This window comes from Idiotropiscis lumnitzeri, chromosome 18 (assembly GCF_059441095.1).
Source record: "Idiotropiscis lumnitzeri isolate Australia: NSW breed Sydney's pygmy pipehorse chromosome 18, RoL_Ilum_1.0, whole genome shotgun sequence".
NCBI classification, from domain to species: Eukaryota; Metazoa; Chordata; class Actinopteri; order Syngnathiformes; family Syngnathidae; genus Idiotropiscis; species Idiotropiscis lumnitzeri.
Genome location: NC_142408.1, coordinates 12,134,133 through 12,161,445, shown reverse-complemented (window position 1 = coordinate 12,161,445; position 27,313 = coordinate 12,134,133). Strand labels below are relative to the sequence as shown.

At 39.7% G+C, this 27,313-nt stretch overlaps 1 protein-coding gene across 1 annotated transcript in view; it reads right to left on the bottom strand.

Annotated features, from left to right (window-relative positions):
- The window catches only part of cacna1bb (calcium voltage-gated channel subunit alpha1 Bb), a 152,235-nt gene that overhangs the window by 6,933 nt on the left and 117,989 nt on the right, over positions 1-27,313 (bottom strand). Inside the window, exons 28-48 of the mRNA XM_088281236.1 lie at positions 25,673-25,769; positions 23,746-23,906; positions 23,390-23,539; positions 21,728-21,929; positions 21,159-21,323; positions 20,525-20,635; positions 19,294-19,377; positions 16,751-16,867; positions 15,653-15,718; positions 14,331-14,422; positions 14,062-14,212; positions 13,743-13,870; positions 9,669-9,765; positions 7,914-8,019; positions 7,705-7,812; positions 7,472-7,581; positions 7,188-7,363; positions 5,830-5,959; positions 5,636-5,746; positions 3,258-3,296; positions 1,224-1,473 (exon numbers count right to left, since the gene is read on the bottom strand). Coding sequence (XP_088137362.1) covers positions 1,224-1,473; positions 3,258-3,296; positions 5,636-5,746; positions 5,830-5,959; positions 7,188-7,363; positions 7,472-7,581; positions 7,705-7,812; positions 7,914-8,019; positions 9,669-9,765; positions 13,743-13,870; positions 14,062-14,212; positions 14,331-14,422; positions 15,653-15,718; positions 16,751-16,867; positions 19,294-19,377; positions 20,525-20,635; positions 21,159-21,323; positions 21,728-21,929; positions 23,390-23,539; positions 23,746-23,906; positions 25,673-25,769 — 2,651 coding nt within the window. The remainder of the gene's footprint in view (positions 1-1,223; positions 1,474-3,257; positions 3,297-5,635; positions 5,747-5,829; positions 5,960-7,187; positions 7,364-7,471; positions 7,582-7,704; positions 7,813-7,913; positions 8,020-9,668; positions 9,766-13,742; positions 13,871-14,061; positions 14,213-14,330; positions 14,423-15,652; positions 15,719-16,750; positions 16,868-19,293; positions 19,378-20,524; positions 20,636-21,158; positions 21,324-21,727; positions 21,930-23,389; positions 23,540-23,745; positions 23,907-25,672; positions 25,770-27,313) is intronic.

Below are 27,313 nucleotides of genomic sequence, written 5' to 3'. Positions count from 1 at the left end.
ATCCAAACGAATTCCAAACGAATTCAGCTACGTTGTGTTGCCAGGCAGATTCTCACTATTCCTCCGAGGCTTTCATATACAATCGTGCGGGCGTCTGTTCTGTGTGAGTGAGGTGGTTTTACAGTTGATAGACAGATGCCAATCAGATTCTCGCAGGCCTAATGTTGAAGGTGATGAACGCGTCTTGTGATTGGATACTCACTTGTGAGGGGTCAGCTTTATGCAGAAGTAACGCACCAGAAAGTTGTGACTGGTGACCGTTCAAAAATCCAAAATATATTCTTGCTTCTTTTAAACATCAATGGCAGAAGGAGGGAATTTAATTTTAGATACTTGCGAGGCCATTTTCAAGACGGACCTTGAAAACGAACTAAAAAGGGCTAGAATGATGTCACCCATCTCACATATGACACATTAGCTTATTCATTAGAAATGTTTCATCTATTTCCAAGTACAGTTGCTTCTGGTGATTTTCACAGTCTACCTGACACCATGCGACTGGCCCCAAATTTTCCTTCCAGCAAACCAGGGCAAAGGACGTCCTGGGACCACATCCGTCCCGATTACAGTCAATGACTGGTCCTCACAGCAACACTGAAGTCAAAGTAAGACTTAAAATACGCAGTGCTTTTATGTTGAAAGTTGTGCTTTTTATGTGCACACATGTGTGGGCGCTAGTACAAGTGGGATACTAGGAAGCAGTATCTGCTTTATTGTCAACTTAGCTGCATTTTCGCTATCTTAAGCAACCTTTCTGACCCTTCTATAAACTATTAAAAAAAAAAAAAAAAAGGAGAGACTAGCAACAATGCCAAAAGAGGTCTAAATGTTAACAACATTGTTATTCTCTGCAGAGTGGAGGGAAAGGAGCCAAGAATATTTGGTCTCCAGGATGCAAATCAATAGTTTCATGTACTTTTATGGAAGTTGTCCTAATTATAAAAAAAAAAAATACAAACCATATCGACCCATGTAGGAAATGATCGAAACAAGACAATATGCCTTTGTAAACACATAAAAACAACAGAGATCCAATCAATTTCCCACCCCTACCTTACGGGCTTAAAAATAACCTTCACTCTAAAAATAAACAACTTTCGGTAAAATGTTAATCACAATTTGACACCTGATCAAGCTTGAGTAGATAAATGTTTGAGCTCACAGGAATCAGACCTGCTCTAATATGAGAAAACAGAAATATTATCTACTTTTCTTTGACTTACCAACAGTGCTTGGTGGCTGCACCGATGTCGCTCTATCCAGAGATTTCTGCTTTTTGTCTTTGTCTTTGTCCCTGCGTCTGTGGCAGCGATGGTGGTGATGGTGATGATGGACTCGGTCCTGGCCTTGGACTGCTGATGATTGATTCTGGCCTGTTCGTATCAGGTTATAATCCCTAAGAATCACCTCCTGGTTGTGCTGTGGGGTCAGCGAGGAAGCTGAGCGTCTTATGGGACTGAGGTCAACAATTGGCTGGAAATGGAAATCAAAGCAGACAGCAGTGAGGAGAATGTGTCTCAGAACGTAACAGTAATGAAGTCACTTGACTGGATCATAACAATAGTCACATCACACGACGATGGCAACTTTTTGTTTAAAGACTGATACTCAATGTGTTCCAATTCTGCAATCTGTTCAACCTCCATGTAAAGATACCAAAAGGTTTGAAGAAGACCTTAAGTACTTACAATTACATAACTGTAGATTACATTATTTGTAGACAAAGAACTGGCTGCGTGATGTACAATTAGGGGTCACTACTATTATCGGATTAACGTATGTATGTGTTTGCCTTTGAATACAAGCTATATTGTAAACATTGTGGTTCATTATTAATATCAAATGCGTAGTATGGTTCACTTTTCTTGACTGATCGAACTGGATTGGCCACTGCCTTAAAATGAATCGTGCTGAGTCAATTCAGAAAATTCTCTGAAAATAGCTAATACGATTCTTTAACCCAGGCGTGGGCAAACTACGGCCCGGGGGCCACATGCGGCCCGATAAAAATTTTAATCCGGCCCGCCAAATTTGAAAAAAATTAAATGAATAAACCTTGTTAATGTTTTATTTTCTAAATACTGTGGTGTGTCAAAGACATATATATCGTTGTAATGCTTTTGTGCATGTTAATTTAAAAAATTATGTATTTTGTTTTTCTCCGATGAGGTGACGTTACCAAAACGCTCCATCCATCTGCTCCTGGTCCAGACCCTCTGTCAAATTTTAGAACCCATTGTGGCCCGCCAATCAAAATGTTTGCCCAACCCTGCTTTAACCCATACCTGTGTACAGAGGTGCATCGTTTGTGATTTTTGGAACTGCGTCTGACCACTTGCACAATCCAGAATTATAGTGGACTTTTGCCTGTCACATTTGGCATCCTACTTCAGATGAACGTTTATGTTCAATATGCAGTAACTGATTGACTGAAGCAGCTGATGAATACTTGAACTTCTGAGTCAGGAACGAGTAATTGTTCTTTAAGACCAGATATTTCATAAAACACTTCCAAGCACCCGATAGGTGAGTATGTGTTGGACACAAAGTTCTTTATAATGAACCAAATTATTTGTTTAGTTCTCCTCTGAATCTGAAATTCTTGGTTTATACTTTATAATCAATGAAATTTTCCTCAAAATATGACTCACGTAAATGTGGAATATAATCTACAAGCAGATTTGAGTCATTTTGTAGTTCCATTTGTTCCTAGTCCAAAGTACAACCAGAAGAGACATTCAGGGACAACAATAGTACAACACAGAAAACAAACATTACTAAGTCATTCCATCTGGAAAGCTAAATCATACCGCAATGAAAATGCGCGTTCAAGAATTAACTTAACTGATTTATGGATTTGTGAAACAGAAGGGTCATTCTATCGATCAACTTTGACTGCTTACAGAGCAGTACATAAGAGAATTTTTTTGTCCCTCTTCTGATTCAGTTACACAAACACTCACAAAGATTCACAGAAAGCTACATGTTACTATTTTCACAAAACCACACCCCCTTTTAAAGACTAGAACAGTACTACCGAACTAGTAGCGGAAAATTAGCGCAAAAGGCTCAAAATGAAATCTTTGTTTTTTATGTATGCATCTCTTTATATAATCTTCCCAAAAATGTTGCATTTCACAGGGTCACGTTCTCTCTAAGGATGCAGTCTGCGATGACGCGAGCTCACAGACACAAAGACAGACATTAGAGAGGAGAAAGGAGAGGAACAAAGAGGTGGCACAACAGGTGGTACATACTGCCAGGTGGGTCCCAGGGGCGTGGCGAGGGTGGCTCCGCTATCAGACAGCACACATAAGAGGGAGGTGGGCAAAATATTAGCAATGGGCATCCAAATTAGGAGAAAGCGCACACAGAAGAAGAGAGACTGTTGAAGTTAAAGGTTGGCAGGACCCATCAAGTTTTCACCAACATACTAGAAAAAGATCACAATTATCTGGAGTTCATAAAGTAGCACAATCTGGAAAGAAAGTTTGCTCGGCTTTCAGCCACAGAGTTTCCCATTATAGAAATACACAACGCATGTTGTATGTTCTTTCATTAGTGTAAAGAGCATTTCCTTATTTGTGCTGAAACCTTGCGGAATATCCGACACATGGTGCAACAGAATTTAAGTGTCCATTATCAATTTTGTATGTGTGTCTATGCCTTGGCTCTGGGTCAACATATATTTTTTGGTTTACCGTGCATAATGCCAACCTCCTCTTCCAACAAGCCATAAAGCAACATAGGAAAAGTGCATGTCAGGTGACGCTGGGGAGCAGGGGGACAGAAAGCGGGAGATTAAACTAGCGAGAGCAGGCAATTAACCTAGACCAAAAAAGTCACCCTGAATAAATACCCGGAAAGGGTTATTACAGTTCACAGAATGGCAATAAATTAAACCATTTAAATTTAAGTATTGGCTGAAAATGACAAATCGTGATCAAAATGTATTTGTTGACGATTAAGTATTATATGGACGTGACAGTGGCGTTTCTTTCAGAAGACTTCCTGGCTAAATAGAATATTCGCAAAAAAAAAAAAAAATCCGTTAATATTACTTCAAGACTGTGGTAAGAGGACAGAGAAAATCTTTTGTATACATAGTATGCCAAAGAGGTCAAAAGTGTTATAATCTTTGGTCGATATGTTTTATTTAAAGAAAACAAGCAGATGTCCAGAGTTTGTTTTCACCACTTCACTGCATTTGCAAATATAAATGTAGAACGTAATAAATAGAAGGGGAGTAAACCCCAAATACTTATTTGCAATAATATGTTCTATGTGCCTTCACTAGTCTAAACATGGCATTCTGATTAATACTGTGTTTGTGGAATTTGAATTAAGCAGCAAAATCCACCCATTTTTAGCCATCTCAGAGGGCGGCCATTTTGTCACTTGCTGTCGACTGAAGATGACATCACAGTTGCCCGGGGCTCAGGTAACAACCGATCACATCTCAGATGTTTTCTGAAGCTGAGCCATGGTTGGTCGTTAGCTGAGCCCTGAGCAAGTGTGATGTTATTTTTAGTTGACAGCAAGTACAAAAAGGCCACCTAAAAGGCCATCTACAAAAACAGGATTTTACTGCTTGACTCATATTCCACAAACGCAATATTAATCAGAATGCCATGTTTCAACTAGTGTCCCTGCAGAGAACATATTATGGCAAATATTTTTTCAGGGTTGACTTCCCCTTTAACCATGTAGGTATGCACACAGCATTCTTGCAGGTACATTACACTCCCTATTATTGTTTTGAAACAGTAAGGACAATTCCCTTTTTTTTTTTTTGCGGATGATAGTCGGCCGCGCATGTGACATAGTTGTCCCGCATGCTCAAGAGGGGGCTGTTAAAATATTTTTAATATGATAGTGATAATAATTCTCTCAATTAATTGATTCCTACAATGATTCGGAGTGATTGTGCCAGGCAAATCGATTTATGCATGAAATACGATCATATGTACAATACATCTCCGCAGAGCGCCAAATCTGTTTGCCTGCAACATCGCCTGGTTTTAGGTAGTTGAAAATACAGTCTAATTTTTCCCACCAAATGAGAAGGGAGTGAAATATCAAACGTCATCGGTCCATCAGAATGCCAAGTTTCACTGAACGCGGTCTTCCAAGTATACAAACATGCTAAACATGACTCACCCCGACACGAAAATTAAGATGCCGAGTGCAGTATACTTTCTCTGGTCAAATTGTCAGACGAGTCGGAGGCGTGGCAGCTCCGTGGTCCCAAAGTAAACTAGACTTGCCACGGCATGAGAATGAAGCCGTGCTTGTTTTTACACAGAGCGCACGGACGCCTGTCCATGAAAATGCAGCTCATGGTCTTTTGTTACGAATAATGCATTCTGATAGCCCTGGATCAGTTCCAGATGTACATATTGTACCAGGAAATAAAAGTCGAATTGTTGAGCTCTTCTCTCATTTTCATCTTTCGCTGTCAACCTCTATACAAAGAAATTGGACTCACTGTTCCCATTAAATTTGGAGGGGAGTGTAGTTGCAGAGATAGACGTGGCTGCCTTTTTTTTATCACTGATATTTCCAAAATAAACATCTGAAGGCAAAAAGTTGAAGATATAGAATGGAAAAAAGTCCTGAATAGTGAGGAGCTTACGTAGTACTCTGCATTTAGTCGTGGGAGAGAAGCTGCTCGGCCTTGGCCTTCCAGGCCTGGGTATGCCTCTGTGTCGGAGATGTTCTCAACCGGCTTCATTTCTACCACTTCCTGAAATTACAATGAAATAACAACATTGTTTTTGTTGTTCTTGGTTGTGTTGCTTTTTTGTGAGTGTGTGTGTGTGTGTAAACCTGAGGCCTTGTGGAACACTGCACATCTTCTGACTGGCCTCTTTGCAGCTTCCTGCGTCCTTTCGGTCTCAGCGCTGCCAGAGAAACATCTCCGGACTGGGAGTGTTTTATGCAACTCTTTTGTTCAAGCCTGTGATGAAAAACAACAATATTTTATTTATATATCAAATTTGTTTAAACCACACCTCATATTGATTTTGTATCTTGGCTTGCATAACTGACATCTGGATTTTGTCCTGTTTTACTGTTGCTTCTCTTGCGTTTTGTACTATTTAATTCTGTACAATTTCTAGGCAAATTTTCAAAGGTCTGGCTGTATCGAAAATGGACGGATGTAAACCATGGGTTGTAATTGTGGTATGACTCGTGTTGCTGCTCTCCTTCTGATTCTTTTTACGCTATTCTACATCTCACACATGTCACTGCTCGCCTTGCCTCATTTATGGATTACTTAATACAGTTTTAAAGGGTGGCCAGCTGTTTACTCATTTTTATTTCCCTATTTACCCACAAGCAGTCGCTTCCTGTTTAGAGATACTTCCATAAGTATGTCATTTGTATAAATGTGCTATTTTGTCTTTAATGAATTTGATGACTTCTTTATTTTTCCTGTACATTTGAGTTTAAAAACGATTTTAAAGACAATAAAGCTGGCCGCCATGTTCATTCAACACGTCACTAGATAACCGTACCGTGTGTAACACACACACACACATGCGCACTCCACTAAATGGAATGCATCTATCGATATTGTTTCCAGCCAATACTACGAAATAAGTGAGATTCCACTTAGGGTGTGAAGCGGCAGATGATCGTTTAATGCTATAAAATACAATTTGGTGAATGAGGTGATCAGGAAGTGCAGCAAAAATGGTGCGTGTTCGCAATGCTAGAATAATGAATAAAATATATCCTCCTACCTTACGCGCATGATGAACAGAGTGCTACGTTGTTCTGGTGTCTCAGCAGCTTAATTTACAAGCGTGGACTCCACTCGCATTATGAACATACCGCTTCAAATTGTCAGGTGAATTAATATGCACTGGGCTTTCTTTGAAATAAATTAACACGAGCACTGAAAATAACACCTACAGTGCAGATACAGACATGTCAATACATTTTGTAGACAAGTTCATTTATTACAGTAATTCAATTGAAATATTGAGTTTAATGAATAATTACTAATGAAATGATTTTCAATTTATTTTCTATTCAAAGGTGCACGAAAGTAATTTTCAGCAGTATCTAACCCCTGATGGAACAGAAGCTGAGTACTAAGACTTTTGTCAATCTTGTGTAGGTAAATTGCGTAGCATATGTTTGACACCAATTTTATGTCACTGACTGTCAACACTCACATTATGTCGTCGTGACCCGAGGTGGTGGTCGTGGTTGCGACAGGTGGAAGAGGTGGCGTCTTTGCTTCTGACTCAATGTGTAGAGGCAAGAGCTGTTTGGGACTGGTTACGGGGGGCTCGACTTCCTTGATATGACCGAGAGGAAGTATAGGACGAAACAATGCCCCTAGTTTACTCTGCAATACAACCAAAAGGGATTATTCACAGTAAACAGTATAGAATAAAAAAAAATTCACAAAAACACGGAATTCCACTTTAATCAAGGTCCATGAATGAATTTGTACCTGAACTCCTCCTGAAGGATGCTGCTGCTGAAGTCTCTTGGCTCGATTCTGCTTATAGAAGTCAAAGATCATAAGAGCGGCATACACTTTCCCCACAGTCAGCTCATTGTCTGGAGAAGAGGGCAAACAGTAGATGGCGTCAGAGTACAAATAAAAGGAAACCCTAAGGCACTAGTCACCATGAATCCTTTGTTGTTTTTTTCTATAGCACTCGAAACAGAAATTGGGCTTACATTTGTGTGGCGTGACAAGAAGGTCGACTGTCTTCTGCGACAAGCTGGGCCAAACTCTGTTCAATTCTCTTTTTAGGTCAATATCACATAGATGTTGTGCCAAGACTCCTGGGAATGCAAGACACGCGAAATGTACATTCTCCTTCACAAACTCATATGTACCATTCCAGCTGCAAATCATTTCAAATGTTGAGCTGCCAGTCTCTCACCGGATGCCAGCTTGATCTCTAGGGCTGTACGAATCAGGGCCATTAGTGTGGAGGTGAAATGCACTGTGTTGTCATCTGCAATTGGCATGTTCATCCTTACCAAACGCTAACAGGAGTGGCAGAAAAAGAGAAGGCAGTTTAATAATGTGGTAAAATTCACAAGCACCACTTGAGTAAAACCTATTTTCGATAAATGTACTATTTTCATAAACAACTAATATTTTGTGAATTACAATTTTTTGTTTGTTTGTTTTTCTCATGATGTCATATAAGAGTTGTTGTTTGTCAAATAACATACTGCATACTGAAAACAACAAGATTGTGGACTACATGTATTGTATGCAGCCACTATTGGTGTTAGTTCGTGATCCATTCCACTCTGTGATGCATTGTATTTATTGCTCATGCAGATTTCACATACAGACATTCACATGGAGGCAAGGCAAGGTGGTACATGCACATCTGCTTTAAGACCCTCGACGCATTAGGAAGAGTGCAAAAAGTCAATGAGAGGGCTGACATGTCGATAAAGGAGGTGAGAAATAATCGGGAAGAATTGTGCATGTATGGAAAGTCTTGCACCTATTTCTGAGAAAATCATAGCTGAGTGTCAGCTAACAACACAATGCGTCATGCATCGAAATACAAAATAAAAGACCAACATTCTCTTCAAAGATATTATTCTTTGGTCTGTTTAATTTGCGTTTTTTGGCGCCCTACATCAGTCCTCTACAACCACCAATCGGGCTGCACAAAAACTTGAAGTACTTCCGTTTTATTTATAAGTTGGGCTGAATAATATTTTATTTTGAAACGTGACCAGTTTCTCTCCGTTACATCCATCTATAATGGACTCTTGACGCATGTCAAGATGCTAATTGACTAGGTCGCGCTACGCTAATATGAAACTAGCAAAATGATTAAAAACAGACCATGTACGGAGCCCTCTCTGCCCAAAATGCGGTGAACGGCCCTTGATAAAGCATTATAGTGAGTAATATATGTTCATGCACTTGATCTGTGGTGCCTTATGTCAGCAGTAGGCCGCTATCGTTATTATAAAATGTGGCTCCACGTTTATTTTAATATCTATGAAATACCCCCATTTTTGTGTTGCTCTTTAATTCAAGTTATAGAAATACGGCCTTAAGTGAATCTAGCCCTTATAAGACTCATGTTCATTCGCTGTGCTCTAATTCCACTTTTGACCACCAGATGGCGGCATGCTCATTTAGTTTGAGTTAGTGTAAATTTGAAAAGAACAAAAATGGAAGAACTGTAAAGCACACCCTCGTTTTTTTCTTAAATTAATATTTTCTGCCTTAATCCTGCTTTTTAATATTGTACTGTAGATCTTTGGGCAATTCTACTGATGTCTTAGAGATGATAAACAGCCACTACTCCACCCTGTTGAGATGAAAATATCTAACTAATAAAATGCTTTTCCATTTCCATTCTGGATTCTGGTTAAAGTTTCACTGGGGATTTGTCTTTCACCTCCATGAGAAATGACTAGAGATATTGTACAAAGTTGTAGACAGGCATTATTTTTTTCAAACCGAACATAAATGTCACCAAACTCTCACGAAGCATGACAATGCTATGGGGCCTCACGGGAAAACAAGATACATCAGCAGCCCAGAAGATTCTGAATGTAACACACTGACAGAAATCGGATGGTGTTTGACAGTTGGAAGCAGGATACTAGCAGTGACTGAACGAGGCAACGGAGAGATGAGAGGGAAGAGATTCTACCTTATAGGCGATGCGGGGTGGGCATTTCTTTCCCAAACCTAGAGGAGGGGACATGTCTCGAAGCATCTCGTACATATCACGATAAGTCATACGGCCACTTTCCGCAGAGAGGATAGGAGAAGGCCATGGAGGAAGGAATGGAGATTTGAGATGGTACAGTAAAGAAGAAGGGGTGGGGAAAGTTTCATCAACAAAATAAAACAAGAAAATGGCAAGGAGAGTGGGGAGGGGAAAGAGAAAGGGACACAGAAATCCTTGTTAATAAGATTTCCAGGATATCATGATATGGAATCCTTGGTGAGGTTAAGGATTCCGGAATGGATCCCAGAGGCGAACGTTAGGGAGAGGGCTCTGGAGAACAACCTGGATGGAGGCATCCCGGTGAAAGTTGTGCATTAAGAAGTTAGAGTGCATTTTGTGTTAAACGAATACTTCAGTATTTTATGAATATAATATAAGAGGGTGTCCTGAAAAGTTTATCCACATTAGTTACTATATCTTTAGCCTGTTGTTATAGTCGAGCCATATGATTCATACGTCATGACTGGATGAATCATCCAACAAAACATAAACCGTACTGTTGATAATGATGATCAACATTACAAACCATCCATCAGTGCATGTTTGTATGTTCAAACTGTTAACGCGCTCTGTGCTATTTTATCTCAAGCTGACAAATTAAAGTTCATTTGTGGCATGATTTTGCCAAACTTTCTTATGCATCTTATAGCATACAATATCAAATGAAACTTACTGCGATATGCATATTGCAAGGGGTCAGGATATTTTTTTGATGTATTGTGTCACCCCACTTTACATCATAAAATGTAATATAGCCGAAAGATTATTTTGGTTGACAAATGGCAATGGTATTGCTCTTCTGGCCTTACCGTAAATTTATTTGAGAAGCTGCTCATGTGAGCAATTGTTAACCATTGTCCAGATGCTCGTTGACTCACTACCACATCACTTTCAAACGGTGTGTGTAATAAATGTGTAGTAAACATCTGGAGTGATTTAATTAACCATTGTGTGTATTATTGCGAACCTTCATCTGGATTTGCATTTTGCGCTTCAACAATTAAATCGCAATTGGTCACACGAGACACTCTCAAAGTGACTGCATTATTTTTACCCCTTTCATAAGCCTATGCTAAATATTGTAAACGACAGACTAGCGATGGAGTATTCATTCAAAATGCCCTCTGTCTTCTAATACTAAAATACAATAGCAGCAACCAAAGAAGAAACAAAGCTCACAAGGTCATAACTGTGCATTCATTTCAGCGTTAAAAAAAAAAAAGATGTATTTTAACATCTTGTTTGGTGTTTTTCGTATGAGCCTCCCTTGTGGCGTTGTTTCCTGGATTTGCCATGGTCAGCTGCATGCCGGTTAGTAAGGGATCAATGCATATTTGTATGCATGTGTGCCCATATCGTTCTCTGGCACCTCAGGAAATGCAAACAGACATCCACAGTCCAAATCATCACAGTCCCTTTGAAAACAAAAGGACTGTGAGAGAGTGCAAACCTTATAGGCCACCCTGTTTGGGCACTTCTTTCCCAGGCCCAGGGGAGGTGAGATAAAACGCAACAATTTGTACATATCTTGATAGCATATCCTTCCACTGAAAAAGATAAGACATGATCAATGATGTTAGGTCAGAGGTCATCTCATGTATCTGTTTGTTCATATATTCAAAGCTTGAGAAGAATATATATTGTCGCTGTTGGGCATGGAATCCTTGTCCTGTCAAAATGACAACCTTACAGAGGTAAAAAAAACCAAAAAAAAAAACAGCATCTTATTTGAGTTCCCAGGCACGGCTTCATTGAAGTTGTATTATTCATATTTCTATTGCACGCTAACATCAACATAATACATTCAATCTGTAATTTAACATTGGCATTGATTACGAAGCCCCTACCGTTCAAAAAGCCTTTGAAATTGTCACAAAAGCAAACGACTGCCCGACAACATCATCACAATTGTCTTCTTAAAGGTCTAAAGCCATGAGTCATGCAAGAATTAAAAAAAATGACCCAGCGAACCCCGTCTATTAAGTGGATATTAATCTGAAACAGACGTAATTACCTCTGGGATACACAAGGGTCCTTTTGCAACAGAGCATCACAGGGATCGATTTTAAACCAAAAAGCCAACATAAATGTTTCCCTCGATATTGTCTAAAGTTATATCCAGACGTGAAATAGAGGTACACCACACGGTTTCCGTAGAACGAGGAAACTGAAGTAGTTTTGCCGCTTCTGCAGCACTTTTCAAACTTAAGTTGTGTTTAAGAGCGGGGGTGAATTTGTTCTCAAGCTATTTTCACTGCTTTAAATTGACTAAAATTTCATTAAAATTCTAGCCGAAGTGAGTATCGATTTGTGAAAATAAAATCTTAAATGTAACTATATTTGGCCATCTGAGGTTTCCGCCGGAAATCGACGATATCGTGATGATGTACTTTATATCCTGAAGCACAAACACATTTGTTTGCATTTATTTGAATCCTGTTCTTTTTTCAACTACAGTAATTTGGTTGGCACATCAGCAGAATCTTTCAGGACAAGCAACATTTAGTCATGTTCCCAGCAGCCATGGCAGCCCATTTGCCTGAAACGTAATGAGCTGTGGAAATCTGATTATTTTTCTCCATAATCTAGTCCTGCCAGGTTGTTAAACGTGACACCAAGCACCTCAAAGGCACAGAACCGTTTGGCCTACGGTTTGCCACGGATGCCACTTCTGGCATGATCCCTTCCCACTTGTGGCGTTCTTCTGGATTCTCTGACTGTCAAGGCTTTATACGGATGACTTTGTGGACAGATTTTTGAGGCCAAGAAAAGTCATCAATGTGGCCTATAATCCGCAAAGTGAAAAAAACTACATACTTCATTTTTTTCAAACTAAAAACAAAAGAAAGTTACAAATTTGGCTGGTCTAGTAGGCTTTTCTTTACATTTTCTGTGCTTTTTAGCAGAAGCCTGAATATGAATACGCGTGCCTCATCAAATGTCTCTTTTCCAATAAACTAAAAACAGCCCCGAAGCATGAAGCTGCCATCACCACGGAGGTAGTGTGTTCTTTGGGTGATGAGCAGTGTTTTGTTTTCTCCAAACAGACCAACAGTTATAGGAGGGTGTGCACACTTGTGCAACCACATTATTTCATTTGTAACAATGTTTCAAATGAGTTGCGCAGGTTACAGGCCGCAATAATGGTCCAAAAAGTTTTGGTTTTTTTTAATCACTGAAACCTGGCAGGGGTGTGTACAGTTTTTATACCCACTCAAGTGTAAATGTCGCCTTAGGGCATTTTTACATAAATCTTAACATGAGTGTTTTACATTCTTATATGAGAGAGGGAAAAAAAATCAATCTCTCCTTTTGGAATTGGGACATAGTACACACTTGGAGATGGATAAATATTTTAAATAAAAACACTTGCTTGATTTGATACTTTTAATAGCGTGACTTCTTCATCTATGTTATGCTAAGTCACAAAAATAAGGTCTCGTTGACAGCAAATCATTTATAATCACCGAATTAAATCGGCTTTTTAAAAGAATCTCTCATCCATTATGTCTGTCAGGAGATGGCAGTTTTATAGTTCACTTAGCTGGAGTCCTGACTCATAAACAAGGCTCCAGTAAATCCTTGGAAGAAATCTACTCAGGTTTAGGATTCCTCTATCTGTCTACTAAAATATGTCAAGTTAAACAGGGTGAGTGTGGCAGAGAGCAAAGCTTGTATTGTCCCACTAGTGGGAAAATGTCTTCCCTTCACACTACGGTGATTCCGTGACTGACTAATATCTTTAGAGGCACTTGGTTTAGCAGGAAGGAGGGGACGTTTGCTGGATTTACATGCATCAGGCACGCCGGCTGAGGACTTGTCACCCTTCTTAGTTGGCACAGGGCTCAGGCTGTCACTCACCACCGCTGCTGATTCTAAGATGGGATTTTTATCCACACTAAATGGCATTGAATCATTCAGCTGGAACACCGAGACCCTCCGCAGAATACCCTCTTGAAGCATAGCCAGACAATGGAGAACTCAAGCACCTACCATGCAGCGGGATCATACTCCGCCCAGACGCGGATGAACTCATCAAGGTGATGGGGACCCAAGATGGAGGCATCCCTGGTCAGATATTCAAAATTGTCCATGATGACAGCAACAAATAGGTTTAGCATCTAGAGAAGGGAAAACAGGAACAGGAGTAAACATTTGCAAACATGTGAGAACTATTTAAAATTGGTCATAAAAATGTGCAGAATAGTCCCGTTGACATCGCAAGCTGCGTTCTTTCTTTTTCTTTTGCCTGACAAATGTGCTTTGAATCACATACATGGAATGACTCTGTTCATGCGCCAAAATTACTGACCAAGAAGGAGCAGAGGAAAATGAAGGAGACAAAGTAGAAGTAGGCAAAGTCACTTCCGCACTCTTTCCCCGATGTTCCTGAGAGTTTGTCACATGAACGATTACTGAGACATGAAAGCATAATTTCATGCCACGCTTCACCAGTGGCACTCCTGCAAAATGCATAAAAATTAATAAATAAAAAAATAGCGAGCAAAGACGCACAATTTGAACCCTGTGCAACATTTATGATTGTGTCAGCATGTTTAGAAAATGGTTGTGTGTGTTCACCTGAAGAGAAGGGTTAAAGCCTGGAAAAAGGTCTGGAAGTTGTTGTGGTGATTTATCGCAGTCTCCTCATTCAGCTCGATGTTACCAAACACCTGGGACAGGGAGGGAATCATCTCAAATGTGAAAAGTTGCTTTTAAAATAGTTTTTTAAAGTGTTGAAACATTTGGATTACAGTTGGAGCTCTTCGGCTTAGTAACTTTTAACACCAACTCTTATTGATGACGACTTCATCTAAGATTAAAACAAGGCAAGAGGCCCTCATTTTTAAGCGCTAATAATTTATTTGAAGCACAATAAAAAGGCTGTTTATAAAATAATCATCTTTCTTTCTTTGGTTGAAGCATATGTTGAGCACTGAGAAAATGTTAAAGAGTGCGAGCAGCTGTGTGACTCACAGAGTGGAAGTGCAGTAAAACCATTATGTTTTAAATATGCATTTGCCACATGGCACAATCATTCAACTGACAACAACAGTAAGAAAATCCGGTGCATACGGTTTGAGCGGGGTGAAAAATCAAAGTCACATGCACACAAATTGAAATATATAGAAATTCTTCTTAAATGCTGACATGAAACAAAAGCAATGAGGGTTGATGATGTATTTCATCTTTATTTGTCAAACTCATCCTTTTAGGTTTATATTGTACATATTTAATATTTGGGGGCTATGAGTACATGTTGTTGACGTTTAATCTGTATACAGGGGATATATAAAAAGTTGAAACTTTCATTTTCATCAATGACATGCAACAATCTTCTTCCTTTATTATTTCCAGATGATAACAGTTTCCTGGTAATTGGTGATGACATTAACGCTCTTTTTTAGGCATAAGCGCAACAACAAAAAGCAAGATCTCCCTGGCACTTTTCAACATTCCTTTGCCTTTTCATCTGGCTTTCATTTGTATCCAACTCGGCGAGATTGCACTTTTCATTTTTTGCTGGACATCTTGCCATCATATCACATTTACAGACCCTAAAATGTGGAATGGCATAGATCTGTCTTTTAAATCAATATACTGCTACACAGCCATAACACATTTTTTTGGGAGATTTTATTATGGTGTGACGACTCCCTTTTAACATGAGCTTGAATGTGATTGGCTAATTCTGACGACAACCGCATCTCAGTTATAAGAGGTGTGCACACAATATGCCACTTTATTTCTACTTTCATCTCAAAAAGGTTAAACGTAGAAAATAAAGTACAGGTCATACGAATTTAAAATGGGGGGGGCGGGGTATGTAAAATGATTTATCTTGATTTAGGCTAAATTAAATGAAGAGGAACGTCCATTCCAACTTGCACGCGACAACTCACCTGCATTCCAATAATGGCATAGATGAAGAAGAGCATTGCAATGAGCAGGCAAACATATGGCAGGGCCTGGAAACACAAACACACGTGCGATTGTAAGTTACTCTCAACACTTCAGATTTTGTCTCCATTTTGCAGTCAGAGCAATGTCAACACTTGAGTAGTGCCTCTCTGTTATAACTCATTCTTTGCATGTAAACAAAACAGTCTCTCTAGCACAAGGGTGGGCAAACTTTTTGATTGGCGGGCCACAATGGGTTCTAAAATTAGACAGAGGAGACCAGGAGCAGATGGATGGAGTCTTTTGGTAACCTCACCTCTTCGGAGAATTTTTTTTTTTATATAATTATTTAAATAATTTTAAATGAAAATGAACAAAAGCATTACAACAAGATATATGTCTTTGAAAAAAACACAATATTTATAAAATAAAACATTAACAAGGTTTATTCATTTCATTTTTTTCAAGTTCGGCGGGCCGGATTAAAACATTTAATGGGCCGCATGCGGCCCCCGGGCCGTAGTTTGCCCACACTTGCTCTCGCAGGTTGTGACCAGCCCCCTATGTAGCAGTCTTGATTAACAATCCAAACATTGAACCTTATACCTGTGGCTTGATTCTTTTAAAGAGGCATTTGCTCCAATTAAATATTCCCCTTTTAACACTGCAGTTTCCGTCCATTTTCATTCTTCATAAAAGCTCTCACCAGTGACATTAAACCTGCTATAAATTCCTCCAGCTGTAGCCTGGCGTTTTGCATTTTACTTGACATGTCCTCGGGGATTTAAAATCAGCATCAGGTGAAAATCCAGCTGCAGCCTTGTCAGAGCTAGTTGGTGACTTTATATAGTAAACAGAGTATGCAGTGTGCCTTGACAACATTTTTAGCTGTCTTTTTCCCTGAAACTTGTGAAGTTTAACTCTATAAAAAATTCACAGTAGGTAAATAGTAAACTTATGGAGTTTCTTTCTTATCTTTAGGGAAAATATACTCACCTTTGTTATCTGCATTTTGAATATCAAGACTGTAACGCCATACAACCTGCTTTTGCATTTAAATGTGCATGGGGAGTGATTGTGTTTCGGGTTTATTTGTTCACCTTGAAGGACTGCACGAACGTCCACAACAAAATGCGAATGGTGTAGCCCTGCCGAAGCAATTTAATGAGCCGGGCCGCTCTGAAAAGTCTCAGGAAGCTCAGGTTAATCATCTTGTCCTGGAGGAGATGAATGGGAACAGGAAAACATTTACAACAAAACAACCACAGGACAAAAGGCTTTCCCTTCATTTGTAAAGTGTACATAACCTACAAGCTACTGAGAACAACAAACATTACATAAAATTGTATTTTTTTAAACCGGTAATACTTAGTGTGAGGCCAAATAATAACGAGACCACAAATGAGATATACAGTAACGATGCATGTCTAAACATCGAGCAACTCTAGCAACAGCTACAATAGACGATCCAGAGTAACGATGGAAATGACAAAGACTGATTTCACCTCATGACAAAAATATTCACCTCATTCGTACCCTGGAGAGATTACGTTGTTTTAAAATAAAATATAACAGGTAGTAAGTATTCACTACTGAGTTTACAACCACACTCAAAACGCTAGCATACAGTGGAAAATTTTCAACATTAGCATTTGTGCAATTTTAATGATGTACTGCATGTTGTCATCTCTCCAAACCTACCAAAACATTTGACTTGGACCTTAAAAAAATCTTGATCATAATTTTCAAACATACTTTTGAGAGACATCTAACTAACTGTTGTCTTGTGTTTGAATAAAATCTGCTAACTCAATACAATCCCGTGCTTCTCAATAATTTTTTTTGTTACCCCCCTAGCAAGAAGAAAAAAAATTGTGATCGCACTCCTCCACCCACTCTCCGCCGCAACTATAAATTATAGAATTTTCGTTGCAAAACAAACCTATATCGTAGAGTTAATACTCGCTACGCACAATGGCCAAGGAGAGCACCACTGCCAACTACTGGGGTGGATGTGCAATTACACTATTGTAGTTCGGCGGAAAAAAAGCATGTTCTCCAGAGTCCCATGCGCCTACCTCAGCATCGCACTGCACCCCCCCCAGGGGGGCCCGCCCCACTATTTGAGACGCACTGATATAGCCTACCTAAAAAGATCCATATCGAGGCTTCTTTCTAGGGGTTTCTACCCGATTTTGCTGGTCCAACCTCCATCCGCAACCTGGGCACCCTTCCATCATCGCCCCCCCCATCCTGATTCACAAAATAATTGTTTACAATCGTTTAAGTGTCAACCAAGATAGCATTTAGTTGCCAACACAACCACCGTCGGCGACAAGACTGGCGAGGACGAATGCTGCACCTCTTGTCCGTAAAGTGAAGTCATTCCCTCCCGCATACAAACACGGTGAACAGGCGCAAGACTAGCGGCGAGCTGTGATATTTCACATTCGGTCTGAAGTAGTGTATTTGTTGATTACACGTGCAAGACAGGCTCGGTGTGCTTCTGTCATGCATCAAGTGAAATGGGCATCCATGGGTACTTGACATCAGTCAGGATGATTAAAGGGACGGACGGAAACCCACTTGCGTCCTTGCTTACTTTCCTCCTATTAAAAAAAAAACTTGTCATCCTCCATCCTCCATCCCCAAATTGGAGTGGAATCTCCCGGGACGGACGGACCCTTCTGTCCCTGGGATGGAATACCTATCTTTGATAATAATGAATCAAACAACTGTTCAAACTGACAGCGTTGTTCAAAACTCAACATCGTCGACTAGTTGAGATTAAAGAATAATCAGAACTAGTTTGAGATACAATGAGACAACACCATTTTAGAAGTCTTCTTAAATATTAAAGCTCACTGATTACATTTATCAAACTCGACATCATCTCTCATATGTCTCAGAAACATGTCACATTGAAAAAAAAACAAAAAAAACTTGACTTTTTCAAGCAAGAGAAAACAAACCACTGGGAGGAAATATGAAAGAATCAGCAGCCGACAAGAAAAGCCACTTACCGTCTGTGTCAATTGTGACACGGGGTGCAGAGTGAGGGCACAGGCGCCAGGAAAGGCATAGCAGTTGATGGAGAAAGTGATAAGAGAAACAAAGAAAGGAACGAGAGAGTACAGACCAACAATCACATGATGAGAAAGGCACACAAAGAAGAAAATAATCTGCCACGTAAAACGCCACAATAACCTGCCTCAGTCCTCCACTCCATCAATCGGTCCATTTCTAGCGGCTGTTCTGATTTTTTACAGTCGTAAATGTATGATGCATTTATGAATGATTTTTATCATCAAGAGGCCAAAATCAAGAATTAAAGGCCGGCTGGAAGGCCCAAGTTATAGGAACCATGCCTTTAAGCTTTTTTCTATCCAGCCTTGAGTAAACAAAATAAACTGGAAAACAATTTGGTGTTGAACACTTAAACCAAGATGTCTATGGATGTTTTAAGAATCTAAAACGTCATTATTCATCATTGAAAGCAGCAAGCAATCTTCAGGACATGCACAGCTTCCTGCTGTGGGTGAATCGCCACTGCAGTTGCGAGCATACACGGCACAGTGTGCTCGGGTTCCCATTGAGGAATTGGTGATCCTGAGGATGCACTCGATGAGGTGCGGGGCTTTACCTTAATCTCGGTCACCAGGATGTCCGTGATGCTTCCCAGCACCGTCACAAAGTCAAACACATTCCAGGCTGCTTTCAGGTAATTCTAAAACACAAACCAATCCAACTCATTGTGTTAAAAATCAAATGTCACATGTAGTCTATAATGCTTGAAGACGCAGCAGAATCTGACTGCTCCCATTAGCATTCATTAGAGCAGGGGTGGGCAAACGTTTTGATTGGCGGGCCACAATGGGCTCTAAAATCTGGATGCAGTGTTTTGGTAACCGCACCTGATCGGAGAAAAAGATAATACAGTGAATTTTAAATTAAAAGGAACAGAAGCATTACAAGAAAATATATGACTTTGAAAAAACACAGTATTTAGAAAATAAAACAAGGTTTATTCATTTCATTTTTTTCAAGTCGGCGGGCCGGATTAAAACGTTTAAGGGGCCGCATGTGGCCCCCGGGCCGTAGTTTGCCCACCCCTGCATTAGAGTCATACAATAATAGATATTAACGGAGCTGGGCTGTCCGTCCCGGGGATGGAACGCTTCGACGTGCCGACACGCCCTGATGCCCACTTCTGGGGCATGGTCCCGCTTACCACCATAATAAGCGCATTATAAGGTAAGCCGATTGAAATAGTAAATTAGCCAGCTAATGAGGGAGTGGGAATCTGACCATCAAAAAAGAGTCAAGTGCCCAGCTCTTGATAATAACAGTAAAATATTCTACTTTTGTATGCAGTGACTGGCAAATGGTATTGTAGATACAGTTCCTAAAAGGAAAGGCTGAGAGCATTCTACAAGCTGCAACAAAACAGGTGGAGGGAAGTGGTGTGTAAGAAAAGCAATTGAAGAAACAGAACTGCGTTTAAGGTAAAACGCGTCATGCAGACCAAATGGCTCCATGTGGGAATGCAAAGTATTGTCTTTGAAATTCCTGCCTCGTTCGCGCTGCATATTTGTATGAGTCATTTTACATCTTTGTCTTAAATTTGAGAACTAAACTCAGTAATTTACAACAATGTTTCCCTCAGTAGTACTTTGCGACTGTTTTCTAATTTCCTTGGCTTTCTCAACATTCACCACGAGAGAGTGACGATCTAAAAGAGATGATGATTTCAGCATTCTCTGAGATTGCAGTCATTTTTCTTACAGAATTGAAAGAGAGCAAAATATTCATTAAAAAAGTCAATTAAAAATAAATATGGAGTGTTTGCAGAGTACAAAGGAGCACGTTCTCACCAGTGGACCAAAGGCAATAATCTTAAGGATGCACTCAAGAGTGAAGAGGGCAGTGAAGACGATGTTCAAGTATTTCAGCATGGACTCGTATAGTTCCGGTGCTCCATAAAACTGAGGAGGAAAGGTAAAAGGTGCATAAATGTATGGTGGATGATAAAAGCTTTTGACGAGCAACTAATGTGTTTATAATCTGCAGTGGTGCAAGGGAAGAAGCTAGCTGCTTCAATTTGAAATTTAACGGCGGCAAATTAACTTTGTGATGTATGCACTGCCTACTCTGGTCTATTTTCCAATGCTTCACTCCTTATCTTCTTTATTAGCTGTATGATAGTCCGCGTACAAACGTAAATGTAAGAATGGCACACTAGAAATATTCAACACTCTATATCTCTTGCAGAAAAATCTCACACCTTATTTCCTGGTTTGCTGACTAATGACAAAATAAAATATTTTTTAATTCATATAAATGTTATTAAAATAATATAATATAAATGTATACATATTAGCATTTTTAATTCATATAAATGTTATTAAAAATATATAATAATAATAACTTTTTCATTTATTTCAGGGCAGCTCCTTCTATTTATGTGATGTAACTTTTTTCCTGTGAGGAATCCATTTTGTAACTCACCTTCATCATCAGCACCACAGTGTTGAGGGCAATTAAAGTCATAATCGCATATTCAAATGGAGGCGACACCACAAATTTCCACATCTTATACTGGAAGGATTGCTTGTTTTCCGGCATGTATCTTGTCAGTGGCTTGGCATTTATGGCAAAGTCAATGCAAGCCCTCTGTTTGGAAAAGGAGACACAACAGAAACTGTGAAATTCTATTTAGCTGAAGGAGCTAGACTCCAACCAACATGAAATCAATCAGCATTAAAAACCAAGAGAGGTAGATGGCTTGCATCCAAATGATTTGTGTTAACTAATCCAAAGGTGAGACTGCAAAAGCTGTGATTACAAGCAAATAATTTTAAGACGAAAAGAGCCTCAGAGTCCTTACCAAGGGACAGAAAAAAAACTCATTTTGCAATTTGGCTTGTGTGCATGAAATGTAACAGCCAAATTTGTCTTACAAGAATTTATAACAGAAGCGCAGTGTGCCTTGAGCAAAGCATGCATCGTATAATCCAGGCATGAAACATCTCTGTCATTGCATGTAGACAAGCAGATAAAAACATCCACTCTCATACCTCATTCTTTTCCAGGCTACACTCAGACATGGCTTTGTCTCCCTGCTCTTGAAAGGTGATGATAATCAAAGCCACAAATATGTTGACGAAGAAGAAAGGGAAGACCACAAAGTACACCACATAGAAGATGGATGTCTCCATGCGGAAACCTGGGCTGGGGCCCTGGTCCTCATAGGTGGCATCCACTGAGTGCTTCAGCACCCTGAAAGTGAATAATGGCATTTAGAGGAAAAAAAAAAGAAGAAAAAAAAAGAATGCACCTTGTTAAGCAAATCCGGCTTTATAATCTGCATAAAATACAGTATCAGATGTGTCCAAGTAATTTTCAGTCAATGGCAGTGAATGAATTTTAATCTGCTGTACATCAAAAAAGGAGAACTCTGAACTCCTTCTTATGAACGCTTACTTATTTTCCGACGAGAAGGCCTTGAGAAAGATCACCAACACGATGAGCGTAATGCGGTTCAATTCAGAGTACAATTCCGACACGTAATATAAAACATTCTTCGTAAACCTGATATGATTGTCAAAATCAAAGAATAATTGGACCAATGTATGTTTTGTAGGAGACAAAAGCAGTCGCTGCACGAGTGGTTTAAAAGACGTTGAAGTGGACTTTGTTGCTGAGACTGCAATGCGAATCACTCACCAACTGATTCTTGCCACACCCCTTTTTAGAAACCTTTCCATTAGGGTACCAATTACAGCATTATACTACATCAAAGGCAAAACTACGAACAGGTCACGGCGAAAATGTACCGTATTTTCCGGACTACAGGGTGCAGCACCCCCCCCTCAAAAAAACAAAAAAAAACAAAAAAAAAAACAAAAAAGAAAAAAAAAAACGATACAAGCCGCACAAGGCTATAAGCCGCAATTTTCCAAGTTTGAAAAAAAAATGTCGTTTACTGCATGTATAGAACGATTTTGTACGGTGAATGCGCATTGTTAAAACAGTGCCTTTTAAGGCGGCAACTACTTTGCTAATTAAAACGGAACAGGCCCAAGAGGAAAAAAAATTAGACATTCATTTAGCGTATTTTCTGAACTATAGAGCGCCCCTACCGGTGAAAGAAGGCTTATCGTTTGGAAAGTCAGAATCAACTGTTGTAAAACGCACCTGAATAAGCTACAATGACAATAAAGGGATTTCTAATTCTAATTCTAAATTCTAAAGAGAACTGCACTTGCTGAGTGGTTAGCTGATGTAGCCGCTACCGTTGGTGGAGCTTTTCACATAAAAATGGATCCTAACAAACAAAGTTGGTCTGAAATGATTGCACTGCCACAGCCTATTATGGCGAGCGTGACTTTAGGTGACAACCGCAATTAGTTTAATTAATTACTTTCCCGTCAAGTAACTGAAATCAAGAAATAGGCAAACAGCCTTCGGTGGAACTTGGCAGCGACGAGGATTATGATGAATGTAATCATTTAGGCACGGACTATTCGATTGGCATAAGACATTTATACAATGCGCATAGATTGAATAGTCAACATAGAAGGAATACATTCCATTCCATTTTGTCCTCATATTTTTTGCATTTTCAAAACTTGCCACCACAACTAACTTTTAATGTTTGGATGTCTGGTTTCTACTTTGATCCCTGATGATGAAGGATGGCGATACGAAGCATGAATGTGACGATCGTCTTAACTTACAGAGGCCAACCCTCTCCTGTGGAGACGGTGAAGAGCGTTAAGAAGGCCCAGAGAACGTTATCGTAGTGGAACTCATATTTTTTCCACTCTCTGGGCTGAGCTTCCACATCACGTCCGCGTTCCACTTTGTCATAGTCCAGGAACTGACCCCTTTGAGAAACGGGAGAAGAAAGAGCCTCAGTTGAAATCAAGAAAGATGACAAAAAAAAAATCTTAGTTAAAAGGAAAAGCAGATCGAAATGATGCTAATGATGAAGACTGTAGACTTTCAAATAGAGTAGGCCTTTCTTTCATTGGCTGGGTTTAAAAGTATCACACAGAAAATAGAGAAAGGCCAAAAACTGTCAATAATGTACCTGCAGTCTTTCTCTAAACCTTTGGACTCATCGGTGCAGTAGAAGAATTTGCCTTTGAAAAGCTGCACGGCGATAACAGCAAAGATGAACATGAAGAGGATGTAGACGATGAGGATGTTGAGAACATTCTTCAGGGAATTCACAACACAGTCGAAGACAGCCTGGAAAAGAGACAACGCAAATTTCGTTGATCTGATTTTGTCCTCTGGGTTCGGAAAAAGCTTGCGTTGGGTGAGATTAAGTGCTTTGTGCATACATTGTGACATCGAAGCAATCAGACCATAAATAGTCTTATGCATGAGTGGTCACAATCGTTTTTTTTTTTTTTTTTTTACATATCGTGAGCTTAGTGTATTTCTCCTTTCTCCTAACAGCCCGTCGGTCATTCCGTTATCGAAGAAACCATGTCAGCCTGCCAACCTTCATTTCATTCTAGGCACTCTTCTTTTGTTACTTATAAATCTTAAGCAAGAAAAAAACAAAACAGCATTCACACTCCCGACTGTTATACGATGTACTGGAGACCAAATCAGACCATTTTTAATTAAGATACATCCACAGAAAGTCAATTTGCCTCGTAGCATGAATTCATCCTGAGTTGGATACCTGAGTGATACTTAAAAAAAAAGATATGGTGAGACGATAAAGGAACGCAGCTTACGCCAACATTTGCAAGGACACAAAGAGCAGCTTCAGCAAAATGTGCCGCTTGTGCGCTAACCATGCTACCCATGGTGTACAAAAGACTCTTATGTTTAATATTTTTAGGCAGGCCTTGTGCATGCAGCTAAGCTTGGGGCTTTCATGACTTTGGCGACGCAGTCGAGCGAACAAGAGAGAGAGTAAGAGAGTGACGGAGCAGCCGGTATTATTACTAGACAGTTGAAGTGTGCCGGTCAATCGAGGTTTACGACTCGTCCACTGTGGTGTGTTAGTCTAGTGTAGTAGAGTGTAGCGTCGCCTTTCAGTGTGGAATTTCCTCTATTGGCGAAGTACCTGCTACAGACGAGTGGGCGCTAGGGTTAGCATTAGCTGCTGCTACGTTATCCTCGCATATGTCTCTTGGTTTCTTTCGCCCTGTTTTGGAGACCACACGCACAGACGCACATGCATACCCAAACACTGTTGTAATATTGAATGTTTCGTTGCTAAACTGTTGGATAAATTGATCGAAGCAGCCACCTGCCTCCTCCTTATTCCGCCATCTTGCATCATGTTCCCTTACTAAGCATCTTGGCCACGAAGAGGCACTCTAGCCGGCGCCCCCAGCTTCGGTAAATAGAAATCTGAATCACCAGTTTTAAAGTCAAGGTTTACACACCGCCATCGACATAGCCTCCACAACACATGGCTCAGATTTTTTGAGAGCAGCCACTTAAAGGACTCAACACATTAAATTTCACATTTTTATTTGTGGTCATTTCATCTGCCCTTGTACGGCAGTGCTTCTCAATTATTTTCTGTTATGCGTCCCCCAAGCAAGAAGAAAACAATTGGTGCCCCCTCCACCCCCCAAACCACCACCCACTCCCCGCCATAACTATAAATAGCATTTTCGTTGCAAATCAAACTTACATCGTAGCGTTAATACTCGCTGCGCACAGTGGGCCAGGAGAGCGCCACTGCCAACTACTGGAGTGGATGTGCATTTACACTTTATTGTAGTACGCCGAAAAAAAAAAAGCATGTTCCCCAGGTTCACAAGTGCCCCACCCCGCCCCATTATTTGAGAACCATTGTTCTGAAAAGTATCATTTACACGCTGTTAAAATCTTGCCAAAATTAATCAGAGCTGTGGTGTGTGTGTGCCAATGGAGGAAATAAATTGAAAAAAAAACACAAACCTACTTTATATAAACATGTGGTTGCCACTTCCTGTCATTTGTTTTGTCGTGAATGATCTTGATGAGTTATTGGATTACTGTACCTTCAATTTGGGCAGACGTTTAATGGTTTTGAGTGGCCGCAAGACTCTGAGGACCCTCAGGGACTTAATGGTGTTGATGTCCTTGCCTTTTGTCCCTCTGTGGAGATTGAGATGACAATAAATTGGTGAGATGGTGAGTAACCCATTACTATTGAACCCGTTAACCTCTCGAAACGCCTCCATCCTCTTAAGAGTCGCAGAGCGCAGTACATCAAATAAATGCGGCGAAATACCGGCTTATGATGTGTTAGTAGTAAAATACAGTTTTGCGACGGTTACACAACGTTATTCCACAGCAACCATGGGAAGATTTGACATCAGCAGTGCAAAGTAAATTCAATGAAATTTGTCAAAAATTTATGACATCCATGTCATCCCGCATGCAGTCTTATGTTCATGTTGGTAAAACTCTATATTGCGACAAGACTGTCACCGCTTGCTTACTCTGCCAATAAATGATTTTGCATCATTACACATTAGCACCACTTGCATGGTCAACAATGTCTTATGTCATGTTTGCACTCCAATGGTGGCATTCCTGAACACATGAACCAAGTTTCTGTCGAATAACACGTAGTACATGTTGAAAAACAAACAAAACAAAACAGAGTAAATCAGCAAAGAATCGACCTCTTGTCAAGGTAAAAGCTTCTTTGCAGGAACCACTACAATGTGTTTTTGGCTAATGTTGCACCTTTAATGTACGAAGGAATGTACACAACGTTGTGTACATCCGAACCATCACTCAAGGTGGCCAAGGACAGTTTAATTAAAATTATACATGTATTTAATACGCCTGATGGAATTGTTTTCTCATGTGAGATTCACATTATGCAAATCCCACATGAGACAAAGTAGGAATTTATAAAGCAGTTATATACAATGCCAACCACAATGTGATTAAAGAGTGAGAACATTTCTGATTCAAATGGAAAATTGTAACTGAGGTTTACCTAACGTGTTTTTATTCTGATGATATTTTTTACCGTTGCTTTCTCTGGTAGTTTTATAATGTGCCCGCTTGTGAAGCAGTCCACTCCTTCTAAATGCACTACTGTCATGCTCAGCAGTAGCTAAAGGTAGTGTACTGTAAAGCAGTGCATATTTTTATCACCAGTCGGAATCATTAAAAATAGCTTGCGACTATAGGATTGAAGTAAAAATCATGCCTTGTTTTGCAGTACTTCAATGCTTCTTGCAGGCACGGCACGATAATGGTAAGTAAAAGTAAGGTAGCTTTTTTTTTTTTTTTTTTAAATCTCATAGATCCCATCTTAATTTTGAGGTACTTGAGGTCATGCTAACAATTACATCCAATTTCTATGATGCCAAAGAGGATTATACGGAGGCAAAACGCTTTATCATTCTGAATTAATGAAGAATCATTTAATGCAATTAATTAATTTGCAAGATTATTACTGCACAGCTTATGTAATCGTACATCTTCTTGCAGTGTCTCTTGTTTTAATAATTCGGTCCAAATTTGTGGAAAGTGTGAGGCCTCAAGGTCTCAGCTTCATTCCTTTCTTAAAAACGGATCACAGGAAAGAAACTGTAATTTTGCCCACTTTTTGATTTATTTTATTTTTTTTAATGTCATGATGACAAAATTTAAACACCATTTTCTTTTCAGTGACACCG